The sequence below is a fragment of the Oncorhynchus keta genome, chromosome 3 (genome assembly GCF_023373465.1).
Source record: "Oncorhynchus keta strain PuntledgeMale-10-30-2019 chromosome 3, Oket_V2, whole genome shotgun sequence".
Classification (NCBI taxonomy): Eukaryota; Metazoa; Chordata; class Actinopteri; order Salmoniformes; family Salmonidae; genus Oncorhynchus; species Oncorhynchus keta.
Window position 1 is genome coordinate 14,172,394 of NC_068423.1, and position 20,853 is coordinate 14,193,246.

Genomic DNA, 20,853 nt, shown 5'->3' on the forward strand with positions numbered 1-20,853 from the left:
CATAAACACTTCATTTGGTACACTGGAGTGCCTGACTACAGTAAGTCTCGGTAGTTGTCTGGAAGCCCAAGTTGTCAGTGAATAAATGCAGTACTGTAGTGTGCTCCAGATACAGCATACACAAAGTCCTAAGATAATGTGAGGAAAGATGCGTTTTGAACTTAAAGTCTCTTTCAATGTCTGAACCTTTGGGCCTTGAGGGAGGCGAGAGGCTGTGAGAGAAGAACAGGCTGAATGACAGCTATGGCTCATATCCATCTCTGTGAATGAAGCAATGTTGCTGTTGTGACTGAGCCGCTAACATCTCACACGTGAATTCCTCTTCCTCTCCTTTTGTGAGCCGGGCAAGACGTTCCAAAGAGCTGCTAAACCTCAACTTCCTAATTGCTGATATTTGTTTACATGAGAGATACACTTGGTGTGCAGGTAAAGACAGAGGAGAGAAAGGTCTTGTCAAAGCAGCCCATTCAGAGAAGAATGATAACAAACACACTTCTTTCAAATATACCTGCCTCTACTTTATTTTTGTACTGTACAGTATTTCATTATTATCTGAAAGTCATTATTATTTTATGTGACAATAATGGCTTCATCATTTACTACAAGTTGAATAAATAATTTAAATGTAGAAATAAAATATAAATATGCAGTTTATTCTTTGTAGCAGTCCTTCTGTGAGTCTCTAAAGTACAATCAGGCTATACACGGACAACTCTGCTTACATGACAAAATCCCTTCCAGTTGCTATTTCAAACACACAATTGAACAAGAAGCAAACATTGTCAGTACAGTTTAGAACACCAAAACAAGGAAGTATTATGAGAGAATGGCACAACGGAATGTGGACCATAAGCTGAAAGGTTCATAGTACTCTTAATTAAATACAGGTCAGACTGTAGTAGGGATGAGAAAGGGGAATGGGTTTGTCAGCATGGGCAAATTGGGGATCCAGAACTTTTTCCTGTCTGTCTGTCTGTCTGTCTGTCTGTCTGTCTGTCTGTCTGTCTGTCTGTCTGTCTGTCTGTCTGTCTGTCTGTCTGAAAATAAGAATTTGTTCTTAACTGACTTGCCTGGTTAAATAAAGGTAAAATGAAAATTATGTTTTACATCTTTTACTTAAAATAATAAAGTAGTAGACATGGACATTAGAGGAAAAAAACACTTGATTTATCTGTGTTTCTGCTGATATAGATTTGTTACGTATTTTCGCAAGTTATGAATACCTAATAATGCCACATGGCTCTGTTTGTATAGGATTGTCGGTAATAAAATAAAAAGTACTTTATGATACAGTACTTTTACACAATGTTGTATGCATGTTTGAAGAAAGAAAATTATATTTCTAAAATAGTATTAAGCCGTTTTCTGTGCTGTGAAGTGTAACAGATTATGGAAAACGATATCAAAACCATCAGGAAAATATACTTTCAATAATGAGACAAGAAATTGCCACTATCAACAGTCACTCTGATTGACAGAGGCAAATGCAGAATCCTGTCATGCTTAAAACTCTACCTCCAGTTACTGCTAGAGGAATGAGCACTGTGCTCAACAATGCCTGCTAAGGTGGGTTAAAATGACAAATTGTCAAATACATAAAACAATGTTAGACACGACCGCTGAAAATTACTAATCAGAACTACTTACTACGTGACCTTGAAAATGTAAGTAGAAGGGACCCAAAATGTTTAGGTTCCTTACAACAAATATTCATGCTAAAATAACTTCAATTTTTATTCAATTGTTAGCAGAACTAATTGCTATTTACAGTGTAGGGCTGATAGTCAGAGAAGTGGTGTTTTTTTCTCTCCCTCACCATCTAGGTTCTCAATGAATAGAATAGGGATACGGCTAGTTGGTTACCAATGCGATTTGCTTCTAACAAATAGTCTCCATTCAGGGTGTAGATGAGTATAGAATGCTGTGCCTCAAGGTAACAACAGGCACAATTGCTGGAGCCTCCTCTGTGTCTGTGTGGTTTCAGCAAACAGGAACTAGCCATGTTAGAGGAAATGGCTTTTCATGACTCAAATCTTAAACACAGGAATGGGCTCATTTAGTCATTAAGACGGGTCACTGGAATGCTCAGTCACCTGTTTGACCGCAGGCACCCTGGTCTTGGAGTGCTGACACAACCATTCCCCACCCCTCTCTCTCCCCCTATCTCTTTCACCATCACGGGCCACTAGGGCCACTGGGCCAGGGGCCTTAACTGACAGCTCCTATACGGCTGCTATAGAGTGAGGAGGACCCTGGGGGGGCTCCTGGTGAGTGCGGTGCTCCCCAGGCTGTCAGGAGGCTGCGTGGTCTGGGGTCGAGGCCAGGGCCTGTCAGCAGCCCACCTTCATAGCCAGGACGCCCCAGGGCTGCCACAGGCTCCTCAGTACAGAACACCCAGCCATAGAGGCGCTAGAGCACAGTCAGAGCACAGACACACTTTTCAACCCTATAGGCCTATCAGGCAAAGTAGCCTGCCCGGTGGCTGTTTTGACAGGTGGGGTTTGAGTTTAGGTTCACCTCTTTCTGTGGCGAAGGTGGATACTCTTAGTGTCTGAGTCAGAGGCCGTTAGCTATGAACCGGAACATGTATAATACTGTACACTCCCATCCTAGCAGTGTTCCACCTTTCCTGACCAGTCACATGGCCTTCCCTGGCATTCTGTCGACTCATTTGGTCATGCAAATCAAAGGTTCTGAAATATTTTGTAAAATAGGCTGCAAAATCTATAGTGCCTCTCTGGTGAGAAAGACTTGTGTCAAATCAGTCCAACAAACAGCTTTACAAATCCTTTTATTTGTTGAAAAGGCTCTTCTTCTCCCTCTTTCAGTGAAGGAGCCGTGTTGGGTGTGTGTAACATGTGCGTGTGTGCTTTGGTCTCTGTCCGTGTACGAAGGAAGGAAGAGCATCCTCAGTATGAATTGCTGACCAGTGTCGGTGTGTTGCTTTTGTTCCGACTCCCAGGCAGCCGGGTGCGTTTCTTGTCGCGTCTGGGCTTGGCCTCTGAGGAGCTCTCCTTGGCCTCTGACTGGTTGTGGTGGCGGCTGTAGCGTTTGCACTTGCAGGAGGTGACCACGCGGATTTTGTAAGCCCGGTAGTTGCCGTTGGGGCACTGCAGCTGCACCCGCTGTGTTCGGGAGTGGGCCGGGATGCAGCGGTAGTCAGAGGCGCTGCTCCGCCACCATTTGCCGCGCGCGATGGAGTTGGGTAGGAGGTGGGCAGGCATGCATTGACCCGAGCACACCAGCTCCTTGACGGGCTTGGCACTGCGGCAGGAGCCGTCAGTGATGTAACGGGTGGAGCGCAGCTCCCTGCAGCTCAGCTCCGAGGCACCTGGGGTGAAGAGGAGGAAATGAGGTTTACACACTCTGTGGCATCGCTCCAAATCAAACACTTTGAAGACGATACGACTCGAGGGAAATCTTCCATTTAACTATTCAAGAGCAGAGAGCTATACAGTTGTGTCTCCGTGTGCTGAATATGTCAAAAATGTGCCTGTGTCAAAAACGCATGGTTCGATTGTTCGTGCTTTTACACCTGCATTGTTTGCTGTTTGGGGTTTTAGGCTGGGTTTCTGTACAGCACTTTGAGATATCAGCTGATGTACGAAGGGCTATATAAATCAATTTGATTTGATTTGATTTGATTTGATATACTGTTATTCGTTTATTCTAAGAATTTGGTTAGTTTGCGTGCGTGGAGCTGGGCTGGGAAATGGAATATGAGGTAGATTTTAAATCATCTAAAATGTTCATAAACTCTCCCTTCTGTTTCACCATTCAGCTATTTTTAATCTCAACAGAGTGCCCTTTTTATTGATTTTTTATTGAACATGTACAAATCCAATTCAAAATCAATACTGTCAGATTTGTTTGGTGGAAGGGCTCAGTGTAAGGTGGGAAATGAGTTAAACTCAACACTAACGTTGCATGATCTGATGATGACTGTTGCCTGAAAATAAGGTTGGATGTGGAATTACAGCTGGCAGCAATCAGCTGATAGCAAATCCAGAACAGAGTGCTATTAAACAGCTCAATCAAACATAATGGAGATTTAAGTCGGAACCAAAGCTGCCATACACAATGCAGGCCCTCTGTAAAGGATGTGAAGATGGGAAACAGTCTAAATGCTTGCTGTACAAGTATTTTAATTCCAAAACGAACAATTTGACAATTGGAAAAAAGCAAAACTAAGAGAGTATATTCAGTGCATGACTGGTAATTAAATATTTTGGCCAAGGCCTTTTCTCAACAGCCTTATGCATTAGTTATTGTTCTCTTTCTTTACAAGTGGCGTGCAGAATATCAGAGGACGTGTCAGTAAGGAAACTATACACTCCGAGAGGGATCTGTTTTTCTTTTGTAGTTTTTCCTTTTGCGAAAAGGAGAACAAAGGATTTATGGAAGGATGACTTCCTTTTTTTCATTCAGAGAACCTGATCTGGTGTTTTTGTGTCTCGGCTGCTCGGGAGGCCACAGCACAAGTGCTCTGCTCTGGTCTCAGGTCTCTCTCAGAGTACCGACTGCTGAGCACAGGGACCAGGGAGTGACTGGAGGGGCAGCCAGACAGACCCTCTCTGCCTCCATGACCATATGGTCCTCCCAGAGGGAGGCAGATATGAGGAAGACCCTTATCACATATGATATGACTCATTAGATCAGGGGTGCTCAAACCTTTGGGCTTAGTGGGCCAGTGGTGGGCAGCGGACTGAACAAATAGACATGATCTATTTAGAAATACAAAAGGTAAACAATAAGTTTTTACTAAGCAATCATACAATCACACTTCAAACATTCATCAAGTTGTAGCCATTTAACAACACATTCTGATAACCAGTTTTAAATATGTGGTTGTTTTTTTAGCATTGTGGCACAGAAATGGCAAACAAGTTTCCATCTTCATAAGGCGATTCACTTGAATATGTTTCAAATGACTCTCTCTCTCTCTCCCGATGGATATTGCTCAGTATAAGAAGAGATTTAGAAATGTGCATTTTCTTCCAAACCCACTCTGAAGCTGTCTGTTGTTTTAAGAGGTTTTCAAGTATTATGTCAAATGTATCTCATTGTTCATTGCAGCAATTTAGATCCCCGGGGGGCAAGGTTTGTCATTTATACTCTAGGTACAGTCTCTATTAGATTTGAAATGATGAGACTGGGAGAAACTGGGAAAGAATAACATTGTGCATCTTGAATCCATGAGAGGCTATTCAGAGATATTTCCTCTGTACAAATCAGCATGACTACAGCATATCCTTTACTGGCTACAGGTGGGAGTCATTCTCCAGCACCGTGTTGAATTTAACCACCAATTTCTAAATACCCTGAAGAAATCCCATAAGAACAGAAACCCTGGCGTTTTCTTTTTGAACACATGTTGTTGCGATTAAATAGCTATGGCATAGGCAGACCTTGACTAATTGTATGAAAGAGAGGAAAATAGCATGGAGGATAGAGTGAAAACCATGATCTTTTGTAATTCCACCTCTTCCGATTGTGTGAGGAGAAAAAAACAGGCATATAAAATGAACATGTTGCTCTCTCAGCCTTTGCGTAGCATTCATTTAAACGCAACCCTGCTTCCTCCATTCAACAGTACAGCTGTTCCAGTCTAAACACCATTGTCAAGCATCAACAGGGAAAGCTGCAATTACAAATGGCCACTGGAGTTCCTTAAGCTTTATCCATGATTTGATATTGACTAATCTATATAGAAAAGTAGCACTTTTCGGCACTTTTAGGAATTAAATGAAAAATGATTGGATGTTCTGGGTGGTCTTTGGAGGATTTCTTTGACATAATGATCCACATAAGCCACACAGGTGAGGTATCATTCCCCGGGTTATAGAGTGACCATACATTGAGAATTTAATCGATACCTTGCATGTTTTAAGATTAAAAGGACGTGTGTGGTCTTACAAATGGACGGAAATTAACAAATTAACTCGTGCGTAAAGGACGACAAGCTATGCTGTGAAATGACATGTGTGGTGAGTGTGCGTTTTTTGAACAGTTCAGACTGTCCAAAAGCTATGTGCTTGAGAACATAACGTCAATCGAACGTGACACATTAATAGATACTGTTAAAACGCCTCGGTTAACCTTAAATTGAAAGCGCTCTTTTTTTCACCAAGTGATTACTCATATTTCGCACGAGTAGAAGTACAGCTGTTCATAGATCTCCATGAGATATTAGCAACATCCCGATCTGTTTATTTTAAACGTTTAGATTTTATACAAGTACCACTTATTCAAACAAAGTGTTACAGTAAAATTCAAATGAAATATTATTCGATTGATTAAACAATATGAAATTATTCAATGAAATTGATTAAAGTTTATCCATACAGTTTCATCCTTTGTGAAGACCAACCTCACATTGTACGGATGGTTTACTTTTTTTTTTTTTACAAGTAATGCGAGTTATGATTACAAGTAGGCCTAATCATAATGCGCCCGGAATATGGACATGTAATCCTCTTGTCCTAATAGCTATGCAGGCTACCAGATAACGTTCAAAAATAAATACTCACTATAAGAGGCTCTGTTTGCTGATGATCTTCTTCCCCCGTGTTTTGGTCGATTCATTGTATTACTGTTATTATTAGAAGCCTGTAGTATTGGTTGCTCGGGAGGCTGTGCGTTCTCAGTATATTCTGGTATTATTTCTGTAGCATCGTTTTTTAGTACCCTCCATCCTTGCACGACCGTACAACATCCCTGTAGCAGCAGCAGCCCCGTGCTGGAGACGAGGAGCGCGAGAGACACCTGCATGCTTATCGATCCGCGGTAGAGCGGGTGAAAAACGTCCGGTAAGATGCGCTCTGTAACAACTTCACCAATTCCAATCATACAAGAGACGTTGACGCTATTTAAATACCCAAGCTTTCGTCAAAACTGACAATTAAGAGCATACACAAAGTGGGAGGGGTCCAGCCCCAGCCAAATTCATGTATTTAAAAAATGGTGGGGAGGTGCAATGGGCGCTCGCAAGGAGAGGTGCGCACGGGTTTGGGTACGTTGGTTTTAGGGAGATAGCGCATCCACCTCCGTCTCTGGTCTCTTTGAGTTCCTGTAACGCAGGTTTTTTCCTTCGTGATTAACGCACTATGTGTCTCAAAAGTATTCAAGTTGTTTTTAAGTGTTCTGTTTGGAAAGTGATGCAGGGCGCAGTCGGGAAGACGATAGAGTGACGTTTCATGGCTAGGCTGCTTCCCTCTCCATTATAGACAACTTTTGATAGCTCGCGCAATTTAGTTTAAACAATTATAAGTTAAACATAATAATTAAAAAACATGAATAATAGGGTAAGAAATAATAGCAAAATTGTGAAATGGATACATTTTGACAGGTCGCAGCAGTCTATTTGTAATATTACTCCTTTGTTTTATTACATGTATTTTGTTGTTTATTGTAGGCTCGTGCATCTGCTTTGGAATTAGTGTACACTATTGACCAAACATTTATTGCACAGTCATAGACCTCTTGAAAAAGGATCTAGAAATGTAACGCCATTCTTCTTCAGACAACTCATAACACATTATCACCATTTTCTTCCTGATTCTTTGATCCACTGAAAATGACAGGTCCCATCCTGTATCTAGTGTCTGGTGCTCTGGTTTTAATAAAATGATTTGGACGGAAAAGAGGGTTCCAGCAAACTCTTGGCATCCTTGAAATCACCGTCTTTCGATTGGAAGTGCTGAAAATGGAGGCTCCATTGTACAAATGCTGCCCTCTTGAGGGATAATAAACAAATAAACTGTTCAGTGGAAATATATAGGATTTTGACGGGGCTCCGATCAACATGACATGTTCTCCTATTGGAGTTATTTTGAGGAGGATGCAGCGGACGTGCCCAGTGCGCAGCATGAACACACTCACATTCTGGAAAAATAGTACTGTTCATGACTCATTAATAATATAATATATGCCATTTAGCAGAAGCTTTTATCCAAAGCGACTTACAGTCATGTGTGCATACATTCTACGTATGGGTGGTCCCAGGGATCGAACCCACTACCCTGGCGTTACAAGCGCCATGCTCTACCAACTGAGCTACAGAAGGACCACATTGTTACCTGTCATTCATTTTGGGAACTGAGCTTTGGTCGTAATGAGATGTTTGATGGTTTCCTTCTACCTTTAGGCGTATTCCCACTGGGCACAGACATCAATCCAATGTCTATTCCAAGTTAGTTAGTTCGACATGATTTAATTGAAGTGACTTGGAAACAACGTTGATTCAACCAGTGTGTGCCCAGTCAGTTGAAACCTAACATCAGAGTTTAAATTTATGGAGCAAGCCAACAGGCTTCAAAACCATGCCAATAATAATCAAGGATAAGGATGATTTAATTATGTTGCAATGTTCCTTTCTCTATTTCAGCCACCCCAGGAGCCACAATAAACAACCAGCCTAGAACCTGTCACAAAGAGAGATCAACCTGCTTTGCTTGTGGGCTCCTGGCTTTGACACAGTGGGTTAGTGGACTGGACACAGCTCTCCCTATAAGACTCCGTCCGTGTTTCTCCATGTCTGTGCTCCTGTCATCCCCCTGGTAGAGAATGGTCCCGTGTCCACCACAGCGGCAGCTCTGATTACTACCTTCCCTCCCTGTCGCTCACAGTCCTCCTGTTTTTGGTTTTCTGAATAGAGCACCCGGGCTCCAGCACTTTTTTTACTGCTTCATCATAATAACAGTCAAGGCCCTGAATAACAATCAGATGCTCTCCAGATTGTGTAAGGGCCGCCAGCAGCGTAAAGGGATGGTTGGACATTTAATTTTATAGGAGATGAACAAACACAACGTCTGAGCCACATAAACAAAGCATTTAGCTCCTCGGGATTGGAGGACTGGGAGTTGGGAAACAGTGATTCATCTGACGAGGATGCTAACTACTTGAACACACAGGTTTGAAATAGATGTTGATTTCAGATGGGGTATACTGTTGGGTGAAAATGATGGTAAATAGTATGTGAAATGGTAAAATGCAATTATGCTTGCCCAAATTCTGAATTGTTGACACATTTCGTTATTGTTTAATAAGTCAGTCAAAAATGTGTTGTCTGTAGTTATGCAGAGTATCAACAGAATGCTTCAGATGTCTGGTATCTTCCCCTAAATACACAGTGTATACACTCTGTATACCCCCTGCTTACATAGTATGAGTTTTATTTGTAGACAGGGTCATATAGAGTGTAACCTGGAAAAGATACAATTCATGCAGGCTTTGAAACATTATAAACAGGGTGGTTTGAGCCCTGGATGCTGATTGGCTGACAGCCGTGGTATATCAAACCGTATACCACGGGTATGACAAAACATTTATATTTACTGCTCTAATTACACTGATAACCAGTTTATACTAGCAATAAGGCACCTCGGGGGTTTGTGGTATAGGGCTGTATCCAGGAATCCGCGTTGTCGTGCATAAGAACAGCCCTTAGCCGTGGTATATTGCCCATATACCACACCCCATCGTGCCTTATTGCTTAATTATATACTGTCACCATTCGTTCATGTCCCTCTCTTCACACATGACAACTGCACAGTACTGTGTTGAGTTTCCAAGCAACTCAAGAGACAAGAAGAATGCACTAAATCTAACATTAGCTCAATTAAATGGAGGGATCCTGATAACCACAAATTATAAGATGTGTCGTAGGAATCTGCCTACAGTTGCTATGGGATTTGGAGAGGAGGTATTGGATACATGGAAAAATGGAACAATGTGCATGAGCGAAGCTACTTGGGAAAGATGACGTTATCAATCCATGGAAGTACACCCTGGACATGTTTAAAAGCACTGCATTATTGGCAGGGGTTCTGCATTGTATCAGTGTATATCTTGCAGGGCAGGAGTGCACTGCTTCACTTTCCAACAATCCAGGCAAATGATTTATCATCCGTGCATATACACACAATTCATTCTAAACCGTATCTGCACATTGTCACACAATGAGAAGATTTATCAACGTATAATGTTGCCTGGTCCGGGCCATAAAGTAACACTCTCCACAGAACAGAAGATGTTTCCATTTCAGGAAAGGCTTTCAGGTTATTGACTTTCACTGTGCCTCAACTCTATAGCTGAAGCCAAACTAACTGTGTGAAAATCCTCAGCAATATGAAAAGTGAAGCCTGAATTTCAAACATTTGTCGTTGACAGGACTGGAATTGTTGATCTTTACACCACCCACCTCTCTGTATGATTTTTGTGAACGAATCGGAAATATGAAGAAGCACCTGAGGTTAGCATGCAGTTTATCTCCCAGCTCCATCCTCTGTTCTAAAACATAGGTCTCAAACCTAATGCTCTCAATAGAAAGGATGGCTAACAATGTCAGGGAAATGATGTGCACGCATCGATGTGGCCTCAAGCCGTGCTTTGTTATGATTATGAATGGTCAGATAGCGGGCATCAATGATAAGAATCTGCCATGTGGGGAATCGTAGGTGGATCGTTTCAGTAAGATTTGTCTTGTTCTTGATACCATGTCTTGTTTTGAGATGTTTTGACAGATTTCATGTCAATGCTAATTACGGCAAAAATTCGCTAGCTAGCTAACCAACTGTAACGATTTTTGAGAGACACATAGTGCTCATTGTACAACAACCAACCCGTCTATTCACGTAGGTAGACGCTAGTGTCATTTCAAGCCCTGGCGAACCAGGCTAAGTAGACACCAGCAGGAGAACATAGCTTCCTTCATCTGTTGTAACCAGTGCGTTCCAAACAGAGCCTTCATCATCTAAATCCGCTCCGTACACATGAGCCTTGTGGTGGGAACTGTGGGAACCTTGGCTGGACTTGACTGGGGAGCCTGGACAGGCCTCACAGGCCACCATAAGCCATGTGCTAACCAGCCGCGCTACCCAGCATGCTGCTCACCACGCCGCATGCCGCAGGTGCTATTCTTAGCTGCCCATGTTATTACCCTGGAAATGATCCCCTCCTAATCTGAAGGTTTTGCCTTCTCATTTTACGAGCTCTCACATAGCAGTAGATTGTCCTCTATGCAAAGGAACACGCTGTAATTGTAGGTAGTTTTTTGCTCTCCTTGAATGACCTGTCACCAAATACACACAGCTCCCTCCAGTAAGAGATATCTCTGATGGGATATTTTGGAGGAGAGCTGGGGTTTATTATTTTTTTAAATCGTCCAATATCAACTTCTACCCCCTCCCCCTTTCTTTCTGTTCAGGCCGGTATGTTTCTCCTCACTGTCGTTGGTCGCTGCTCCGCTTTGTTATAATCCAGATTGCTACTTTTGAAACGCTTTTATCAAATGGAAGCCAGGATTGCCAACAGAGATTCAACAGACAAACAACTCTTGTTGTTTCCCATGCCTTGAAATTCCCACTTAATTGGTTTGGCATCGTCAGTCTTCTCCGTGACCTATGTTTGCCATTTGATGTTCACTGTCGATGTTATTCATTAGATGAAAAACCTTGTAGGTTTACAAGACTGTATTATACATCGGCAATAAATTATGTGCACAATGTTTATTTAACCTCTTAGAATGGGGAAGCTCCAACGGGGCTGACTGGATCGCTGTATGTGAAGCCCTGCTGGGCCAGGCGGAGAGGAGGTCTGCTTGTGGGATTGTGGCCATATGGTTTGTTAATGGAGCCCTCTCTCACTGTGTGTGTGTGTGCCAACATAAAAAAATACTATAGTATACTATGGTATACAGTGCATTCAGAAAGTATTGAGACCCCTTGACTTCATCAAACATTTTGTTACGTTACAGCCTTATGGTAAAATTGATTAAAGATGTATATTTTTCTCATCAATCTTCACATAATACCCCATAACGACAAAGCAAAACCAGGATTTCAGAAATGTTCGCAAATGTATAAAACAATTAAAACTGAAATAAACATTAGCATAAGTATTTGTGACCCATTACTCAGTACTTTGTTGAAGCACCTTTGGCAGCGATTACAGCCTTCTTGGGTATGACGCTACAAGCTTGGCACACCTGTATTTGGGGGGCTTCTCCCATTCTTCTCTGCAGATCCTCTCAAGATCTATCACGTTGGATGGGAAGCGGTACTGCACAGCTATATTCAGGTTTCTCCAGGGATGGCGCCAGTTTTCCTCCAGCCGTGACACTTGGCATTCAGGCCAGTTAAATCTTGGTTTCATCAGACCAGATAATCTTGTTTCTGTTGTATCACAACCGGGCGTGATTGGGAGTCCCATAGCGCGGAGCACAATTGGTCAGGCATCACCCGGGTTTGGCCATTGTAGGCCGTCATTGCAAATAAGAATTTGTTCTTAACTGCCTTGCCTAGTTAAAGGAAAACTCTAAGCGGGATGTCATGTGCCTTTTACTGAAGAGTGGATTCCGTCTGGCCACTCTACCATAAAGGCCTCATTGGTTGAGTGCTGCACAGATGGTTGTCCTTCTGGAAGGTTCTCCCATCTCCACAGAGGAACTCTGGTGCTCTCTCAGAGTGACCATTGGGTTCTTGGTCACCTCCCTGACCAAGGCCCTTCTCCCCTGATTGCTCAGTTTGCCCGGGCAGCCAGCTCTAGAAAGAGTCTTGGTGGTTCCAAACTTCTTCCATTTAAGAATTGTTATTTTTATTAGATTTTGTTGAACTTTTTTTAACTAGGCAAGTCATTTAAGAACAAATATTTTTTTTTACAATTGACGGCCTACCAAAAGGCAAGCATGGTGCAAACATTATTGGGCACAGACAACAGCACAAAGGGCAAGAAGGTAGAGACAACGATATATGATGCAAAGCAGCCACAACTGTCACTATGACTGTCCATGATTGAGTCTTTGAACGAAGAGATGGAGATAAAACTGTCTAGTTTTAGTGTGTTTCAGCTCGTTCCAGTCGTTAGCTGCAGCGAAATGTAAAAACGAGCGACCAAGGGATGTGTGTGCTTTGGGGACTTTAACAGAATGTGACTGGCAGAACGGGTGTTGTATGTGGAGGATGAGGGCTGCAGTCAATATTTCAGATAGGGGGGAGTGAGGCCTAAAAGGTTTTTATAAATAAGCATCAACCAGTGGGTCTTGCGACGGGTGTACAGAGATGACCAGTTTACAGAGTGTAGAGTATAGAGTGCAGTGATGTGTCCTATAAGGTGGCAAATCTGATTGCCGAATGGTAAAGAACATCTAGCCGCTCGAGAGCACCCTTACCTGTCAATCTATAAATGATGTCTCCGTAATCTAGCATGGGTAGGATGGTCATCTGAATCAGGGTTAGTTTGGCAGCTGGGGTGAAAGAGGAGCGATTACAATAGAGGAAACCAAGTCTAGATGTAACCTTCTAGCCATACTCCCAAGTACTTGTACGAGGTGACTAACTCAAGCTCTAAACCCTCAGAGGTAGTAATAGAACCTGTGGGAGGAGGGGCATTCTTCTTACCAAACCACATTACCTTTTTTTTGGAGGTGTTCAGAACAAGGTTAAGGGTAGAGAAAGCTTCTTGGACACTAAAAATGCTTTGTGGTAGAGCATTTAACACAACATTTGGGGAGGGGCCAGCTGAGTATAAGACTGTATCATCTGCATATAAATGGATGAGAGAGCTTCCTACTGCCTGAGCTATGTGGTTGATTGAGAAGAGCGTAGGGCCTAGGATTGAGCCTTGGGGTACTCCCTTGGTAACAGGCAGTGGCTGAGAAAGCAGATGTTCTGACTTTATACACTGCACTCTTTGAGAGAGGTAGTTAGCAAACCAGGCCAAAGACCCCTCAGAGATACCAATACTCCTTAGCCGGCCCACAAGAATGGAATGGTCTACCGTGTCAAAAGCTTAGGCCAAGTCAATAAAAATAGCAGCACAACGTTGCTTAGAATCAAGGGCTATGGTGACATCATTGAGGACCTTTAAGATTGCAGTGACACATCCATAAACTGAGCAGAAACCCGATTGCATACCAGAGAGAATACTATAGACATCAAGAAAGCCAGTCAGTTGATTATTGACAAGTTTTTATTTATTTATTTTTTACCTTTATTTATACAGGTTTTTCTCATTGAGATAACATCTCTTTTCCAAGAGAGACCTGGTACAATAACAGCAGGGGGAACAACGTTTCAGACAAGATATGGCATTTTACCCAAAATGGCCTTATAAATCAGTGTATACCAGTGTTTAAGCCTACAAAAGGTCAATGACGACCAGCCAACAACTTTTCAGAGATCATAATGATGTGTAATGAACCGGAGTGCTGTATGATACACTGAATCAAGTGCTCTCAGGGTAGTGGTTGAGGCCTGCGTATATACAACATCACTAAAATCTAAAACCGCCAGTAGTGTACATCGTACCAGCTCCTTCCTGGCCTCAAAAGAAAATCAAGCCTTATGCCGGTAATAAAAACATATTCTCAGTTTGAACTTCCTTAACAAGTTCTCCACATGCACAGTGAAGCTCAGCTTATCATCAACCCACACACCCAAATATTTGTACATTTTAACTTGCTCTATAGTATGTCCAGCCAATGTAGCAATGACATAATTAGTAACATGCCTGGCATTTGAAAATATCATGCATTTTGTTTTACCCGAATTTAGAACCAGCTTTAAATCATACAGATTATGTTGTATGATGTTAAATGCTATTTGGGCATTGTCAAAAGCTAAAGATAAACTACTACCACTTTAATAAAGAACAGTATCTTCTGCAAAAAATTAACATCCGCTGTTTCAATAAGATCCCCAATGTTGTTGATATACAAAATCAACAACAGTGGGCACAAAATAGAACCTTGAGGAACACCTGAGCACACATCTATGGAATCAGATTTACAGCCATCCGTCATTACTCATTGTGTATGATTTGATAGGTAATTTAAAAACCAATCTAGAGCATGACCAGTAATTCCACAACATTTTAACCTTTGCACTAACACAGTATGGTCCACGGTGTCAAAAGCCTTCGACAAATCAATATAGACAGACAAACAATGTAACTTCTTATCAAGAGCACAGTGGATGTCAATTAAAACCTTCAATGTTGCTGAAACAGTGCTGTTGCCAGACCTAGAACCTGATTGCATTCTATTTAAGATGTTGTTTTCTTGGAAGTAGGCCTTTAGCTGCCTATTAACTAAGGACTCCAGTACAGACAATTTTGATATGGGTCGATAGTTGTCAAGTAGCGAAGGATCTCCACCATTCAGGAGAGGCAGTACAAAAGAAGATTTCCATAACTTGGGAATTTCCTTAACATCAAGCGTGAGGTTAAAAATACATGTTAAGGGGGAGCAATGATGTCTACAGCTAGGTGCAGGAAGCGGGGGTCTAGTTCATCAGGGCTAGGGGATTTTTTCCCATCAATTTCTTTCAGGACTGTACACACTTCTGAAACAGAGAAGGATGAAAAGGAGAACCTGGTGAAGGAGTGCACAGGGGTGTCAGGTAAATTCATTGGGGGCTCAATTATACCTGCCTGCATCTAAAAAATGCAGATTCAAGGCTTTCAGAATGGAGGTTCTCTCAGTTACAATCTGGGTGTCTACCAACAATTGTTTGGGAAGCTGTGTATCTTTTATGCACTCCAAACGTTTCACTACTTGCCAGAATTTGGATGGATTATTTAAATTATATGAAGTAGATTTCAGGTCTGCTTTCAATTTACGGATCATAGTCACACGGATATTTCGAAGACGTTTAAAAGCCATCCAATCATCTGTCAAACCAGTCCCTCTTGCTTGAGCCCACATAGCATTTCGTTCCCTTGTGATTTTTGTAAATTCCTTAGTAAAACAAGGGTTCTCTCTGCCCTTAATCCTGAACTTTTTTAAAGGGGCCCATTGCATACATCCTGGAATGCGTTGTGGAAGGAAGAAAAGGCTAGTTCAACATCAGGGATTAATTCCATTCTATTCCATTCAATGCTAGATACATCATGTAAAAAACATTGAATATCAAACCTCTTCCCGTTTCTTTTCGTAATGACACGTGGAGATTTCTTAGGAATTTGACCATCTCTCACACAGGCAATAGTGTGACAGGTTAAAGGAAATATTCATAGCCTGTTATACATTAAAAAGTATTAGTAAATTCATAGTATGTGAGGATCTTAAAACATCTAAGGTTAAAAAGATGCATTCAGTATTAGTTGATAGAGATTGATAACATTCATATAATTGTGTTAAAGTTAAAATCTGTCAAAGGGTTGTCAAACGAATTGTGAGAGTAATGTGTAAACGTTATATTGATTACTTTATTTTGTGGTGCCTAAAAGTGTTAATCTGTGATCTACGAAATGCTCTTAATCTATGAGCCGGAGATCGATTGCTCTGGTCTCCACCCATATTCCTGGGGGAAATCGCGGCCTTTTCTCATTGAACTAAACGTTTAATTGAGAATACAACACCGTAACACTGTCGTGATTATTTCTCCCCTGTTTTCAGGTACTTTATTGATGATAAAAATAGTCATTTAAATGTTATAACTCGCTAACATGTCAAGAGTGTTTAAGGTGTGTTTTAGTAACGTCTTGAGGAAGTTAGAGTTAAGTTTGAAGAGAGTAATATTAGCCCTGCTCGGTTGAAGTGAAGAATAGCATCGTACTGAGAGTAGCTGCCATCTTATGTCGATTGTGAATGAACATGTGCGTTGTTAATAAGATATTTTGCTGTGTTATATGTATAATGGTTTTTCTGTTGTTTTGTAATGTGTTACTTTTGTGAAATGATTGAACTAAACGTTGACTTGAGAATACAACACCGTATCACTCTCGTGATTATTTCTCCCCTGTTTTCAGGGGCATAACAATAGCACAGTGATCACTTGTCATTTGAAAAAATACCAGAAGCATTAAAACAATGAGGATTATTGGTTAAAATCACATCAATCAAAGAGGATTTCAGACAATATTTTATATTCAACCTAGTTACACTGTTGACAATCTGAGTGAGATTATAGTATTGCATAGAATTTTGAGTTGATCAGAGCTCGATGTTAGCCAGTCCTGATTCAGATCACCCATCAGGACAAACTCAGAATTGACATTCTCTGATATCAATTCAAAAATACAATCCAGTGAGCCAACAGTAGCAGATGAAGGTCTACAACAACAAGATACAACAATATTTAAAGATGAGCTGAGGTTTATGTTCAAAGACAGATACTCGAGCGGAGCTAGCAGGTTGGAGTGAACAGCTGTGTGTGAGAGACTCCTGCAACGTTTTTGCGAAATAATCTAATATAACCTACTTTATGGCACTTTTTACAACAAATGTTTCTTTCTAATACAAGATTGTAACTTTCTATGTGAAAATGCAGAGTAATAAGCGACCAAATCCACAGCGGAGGCCTACTCCCCACTAAACAACGAGACAGACATGGCGGAAGGAACAGGCAACAACGTGACACTTACAGAACTTACCCGGGCTTTGGGGGAGCTACGTGTTGCTATAGCTGAGGATCTCAAGGCTACTATTGCTGAACTGGACACCAAAATCGAGAGCATCATTCGAACGGTCGCGTCGCATGGCCAGAGTATTGTGGACCTTGAGAAAGCTTCTGAATTCAACGCTGGTGGGATCGACGAGTTAGAGAAGCTATGCACGTCAATGCAGGATAGTGTGCAGAGGCTTTCTGTGAAAGTGGTCAACCTGGAGGGCCGATCCAGATGTAATAACCTTCGTGTTGTTGGTCTGGCAGAGGGGGTGGAGGCGTGCTCTCGCCCCACCGACTCCTTCGTCAAGCTATTGAAGGATGCAATGGGATCGGATCTTTTGGCTTCGGATCCCCAGCTGGACCGTGCACATCGCTCCCTTGTCCCAGTGCCTGGACCAGGCCAAAGTCCTCGCCCAGTAATCATCTGTTGTCACAGTTTCAAGACCAAGGATCTTGTCCTGCGTGAAGCTCGAATGAGGGGCAACCTGTCACATAAAGGGCACCCATTCCGTGTTTTATGAGGATTATGCGCCCGATGTGGCAAAGCACCGCGCCGGCTACAGAGATGTCATGAAAAAACTCTACAAACTCCATCTTCGCCCAGCCTTGCTCTTCCCTGAAAGACTAAGAATTTTTGTTTTGTTTCGTTATTTATTTTTCAATCCTTACATTATTCTTATTACCATACCATTTACTTATTGCTTGCAGGGGACTGGGGGTGATGGTTGGCAAGGGGCAGACGCAGACACCTGGTTAGCAAGTTGATGTTTTGTGCCGTTCGGCCTTTGTCTAGCCGTGGGCCGCTCTCCCGACTAGAGTCCCACCAGCCCTCTGTAGTGCTTGTGTCTGTGTAGGTGTGCATCCATATAATTATTATTTGTACTTTATTATTATTTTCTCTTAGCATTTTAGTATTATGTATGTGTATATTTTAAATCAGTGTAGATTGTTATTCTGGTGTATGAATGTTTGTATGTGTACATGTGCATATGTATGTGTGTGTATGTGTGTGTATGTGCATCCATACATATATATATATTTTTTTCTTTTAAATATATATTTTTATATATGCATTTTTTTGTGGGTGTGTATGTATGTATGTACAGTATGTATGTATGGAGTGCCTTGCGAACGAAAGTATTCGGCCCCCTTGAACTTTGCGACCTTTTGCCACATTTCAGGCTTCAAACATAAAGATATAAAACTGTATATTTTTGTGAAGAATCAACAACAAGTGGGACACAATCATGAAGTGGAACGACATTTATTGGATATTTCAAACTTTTTTAAGAAATCAAAAACTGAAAAATTGGGCGTGCAAAATTATTCAGCCCCTTTACTTTCAGTGCAGCAAACTCTCTCCAGAAGTTCAGTGAGGATCTCTGAATGATCCAATGTTGACCTAAATGACTAATGATGATAAATACAATCCACCTGTGTGTAATCAAGTCTCCGTATAAATGCACCTGCACTGTGATACTCTCAGAGGTCCGTTAAAAGCGCAGAGAGCATCACGAAGAACAAGGAACACACCAGGCAGGTCCGAGATACTGTTGTGAAGAAGTTTAAAGCCGGATTTGGATACAAAAAGATTTCCCAAGCCTTAAACATCCCAAGGAGCACTGTGCAAGCGATAATATTGAAATGGAAGGAGTATCAGACCACTGCAAATCTACCAAGAACTGGCCATCCTTCTAAACTTTCAGCTCATACAAGGAGAAGACTGATCAGAGATGCAGCCAAGAGGCCCATGATCACTCTGGATGAACTGCAGAGATCTACAGCTGGGGTGGGAGACTCTGTCCATAGGACAACAATCAGTCGTATATTGCACAAATCTGGCCTTTATGGAAGAGTGGCAAGATGAAAGCCATTTCTTAAAGATATCCATAAAAAGTGTTGTTTAAAGTTTGCCACAAGCCACCTGGGAGACATACCAAACATGTGGAAGAAGGTGCTCTGGTCAGATGAAACCAAAATTGAACTTTTTGGCAACAATGCAAAACGTTATGTTTGGCGTAAAAGAAACACCCTGAACACACCATCCCCACTGTCAAACATGGTGGTGGCAGCATCATGGTTTGGGACTGCTTTTCTTCAGCAGGGACAGGGAAGATGGTTAAAATTGATGGGAAGATGGATGGAGCCAAATACAGGACCATTCTGGAAGAAAACCTGATGGAGTCTGCAAAAGACCTGAGACTGGGACGGAGATTTGTCTTCCAACAAGACAATGATCCAAAACATAAAGCAAAATCTACAATGGAATGGTTCAAAAATAAACATATCCAGGTGTTAGAATGGCCATGTCAAAGTCCAGACCTGAATCCAATCGAGAATCTGTGGAAAGAACTGAAAACTGCTGTTCACAAATGCTCTCCATCCAACCTCACTGAGCTCGAGATGTTTTGCAAGGAGGAATGGGAAAAAAATTCAGTCTCTCGATGTACAAAACTGATAGAGACATACCACAAGCGACTTACAGCTGTAATCGCAGCAAAAGGTGGCGCTACAAAGTATTAACTTAAGGGGGCTGAATAATTTTGCACGCCCAATTTTTCAGTTTTTGATTTGTTAAAAAAGTTTGAAATATCCAATAAATGTCGTTCCACTTCATGATTGTGTCCCACTTGTTGTTGATTCTTCACAAAAAAATACAGTTTTATATCTTTATGTTTGAAGCCTGAAATGTGGCAAAAGGTCGCAAAGTTCAAGGGGGCCGAATACTTTCGCAAGGCACTGTATATACACTGCTCAAAAAAATAAAGGGAACACTTAAACAACACAATGTAACTCCAAGTCACTCACACTTCTGTGAAATCAAACTGTCCACTTAGGAAGCAACACTGATTGACAATAAATGTCACATGCTGTTGTGCAAATGGAATAGACAACAGGTGGAAATTATAGGCAATTAGCAAGACAGGAGTGGTTCTGCAGGTGGTGACCACAGGCCACTTCTCAGTTCCCATGCCTCCTGGCTGATGTTTTGGTCACTTTTGAATGCTGGCGGTGCTTTCACTCTAGTGGTAGCATGAGACGGAGTCTACAACCCACACAAGTGGCTCAGGTAGTGCAGCTCATCCAGGATGGCACATCAATGCGAGCTGTGGCAAGAAGGTTTGCTGTGTCTGTCAGCGTAGTGTCCAGAGCATGGAGGCGCTACCAGGAGACAGGCCAGTACATCAGGAGATGTGGAGGAGGCCGTAGGAGGGCAACAACCCAGCAGCAGGACCGCTACCTCCGCCTTTGTGCAAGGAGGAGCAGGAGGAGCACTGCCAGAGCCCTGCAAAATGACCTCCAGCAGGCCACAAATGTGCATGTGTCTGCTCAAACGGAAACAGACTCCATGAGGGTGGTATGAGGGCCCGACGTCCACAGGTGGGGGTTGTGCTTACAGCCCAACACCGTGCAGGACGTTTGGCATTTGCCAGAGAACACCAAGATTCGCAAATTCGCCACTGGT

General features: G+C 42.0%; 1 protein-coding gene across 1 annotated transcript; it reads right to left on the reverse strand.

Moving 5' to 3' along the window:
• Positions 1-496: 496 nt before the first annotated feature.
• LOC118367161 (sclerostin-like) lies at positions 497-7,012 on the reverse strand. Its single transcript, XM_035750269.2, has 2 exons — positions 6,531-7,012; positions 497-3,331 (listed from the first exon to the last, which is right to left on the reverse strand). The coding sequence occupies exons 1-2, from the start codon at positions 6,847-6,849 to the stop codon at positions 2,910-2,912; spliced, it is 741 nt and encodes a 246-aa protein (XP_035606162.1). The 5' UTR covers positions 6,850-7,012; the 3' UTR covers positions 497-2,909.
• Between the last annotated feature and the right edge of the window lie 13,841 nt (positions 7,013-20,853).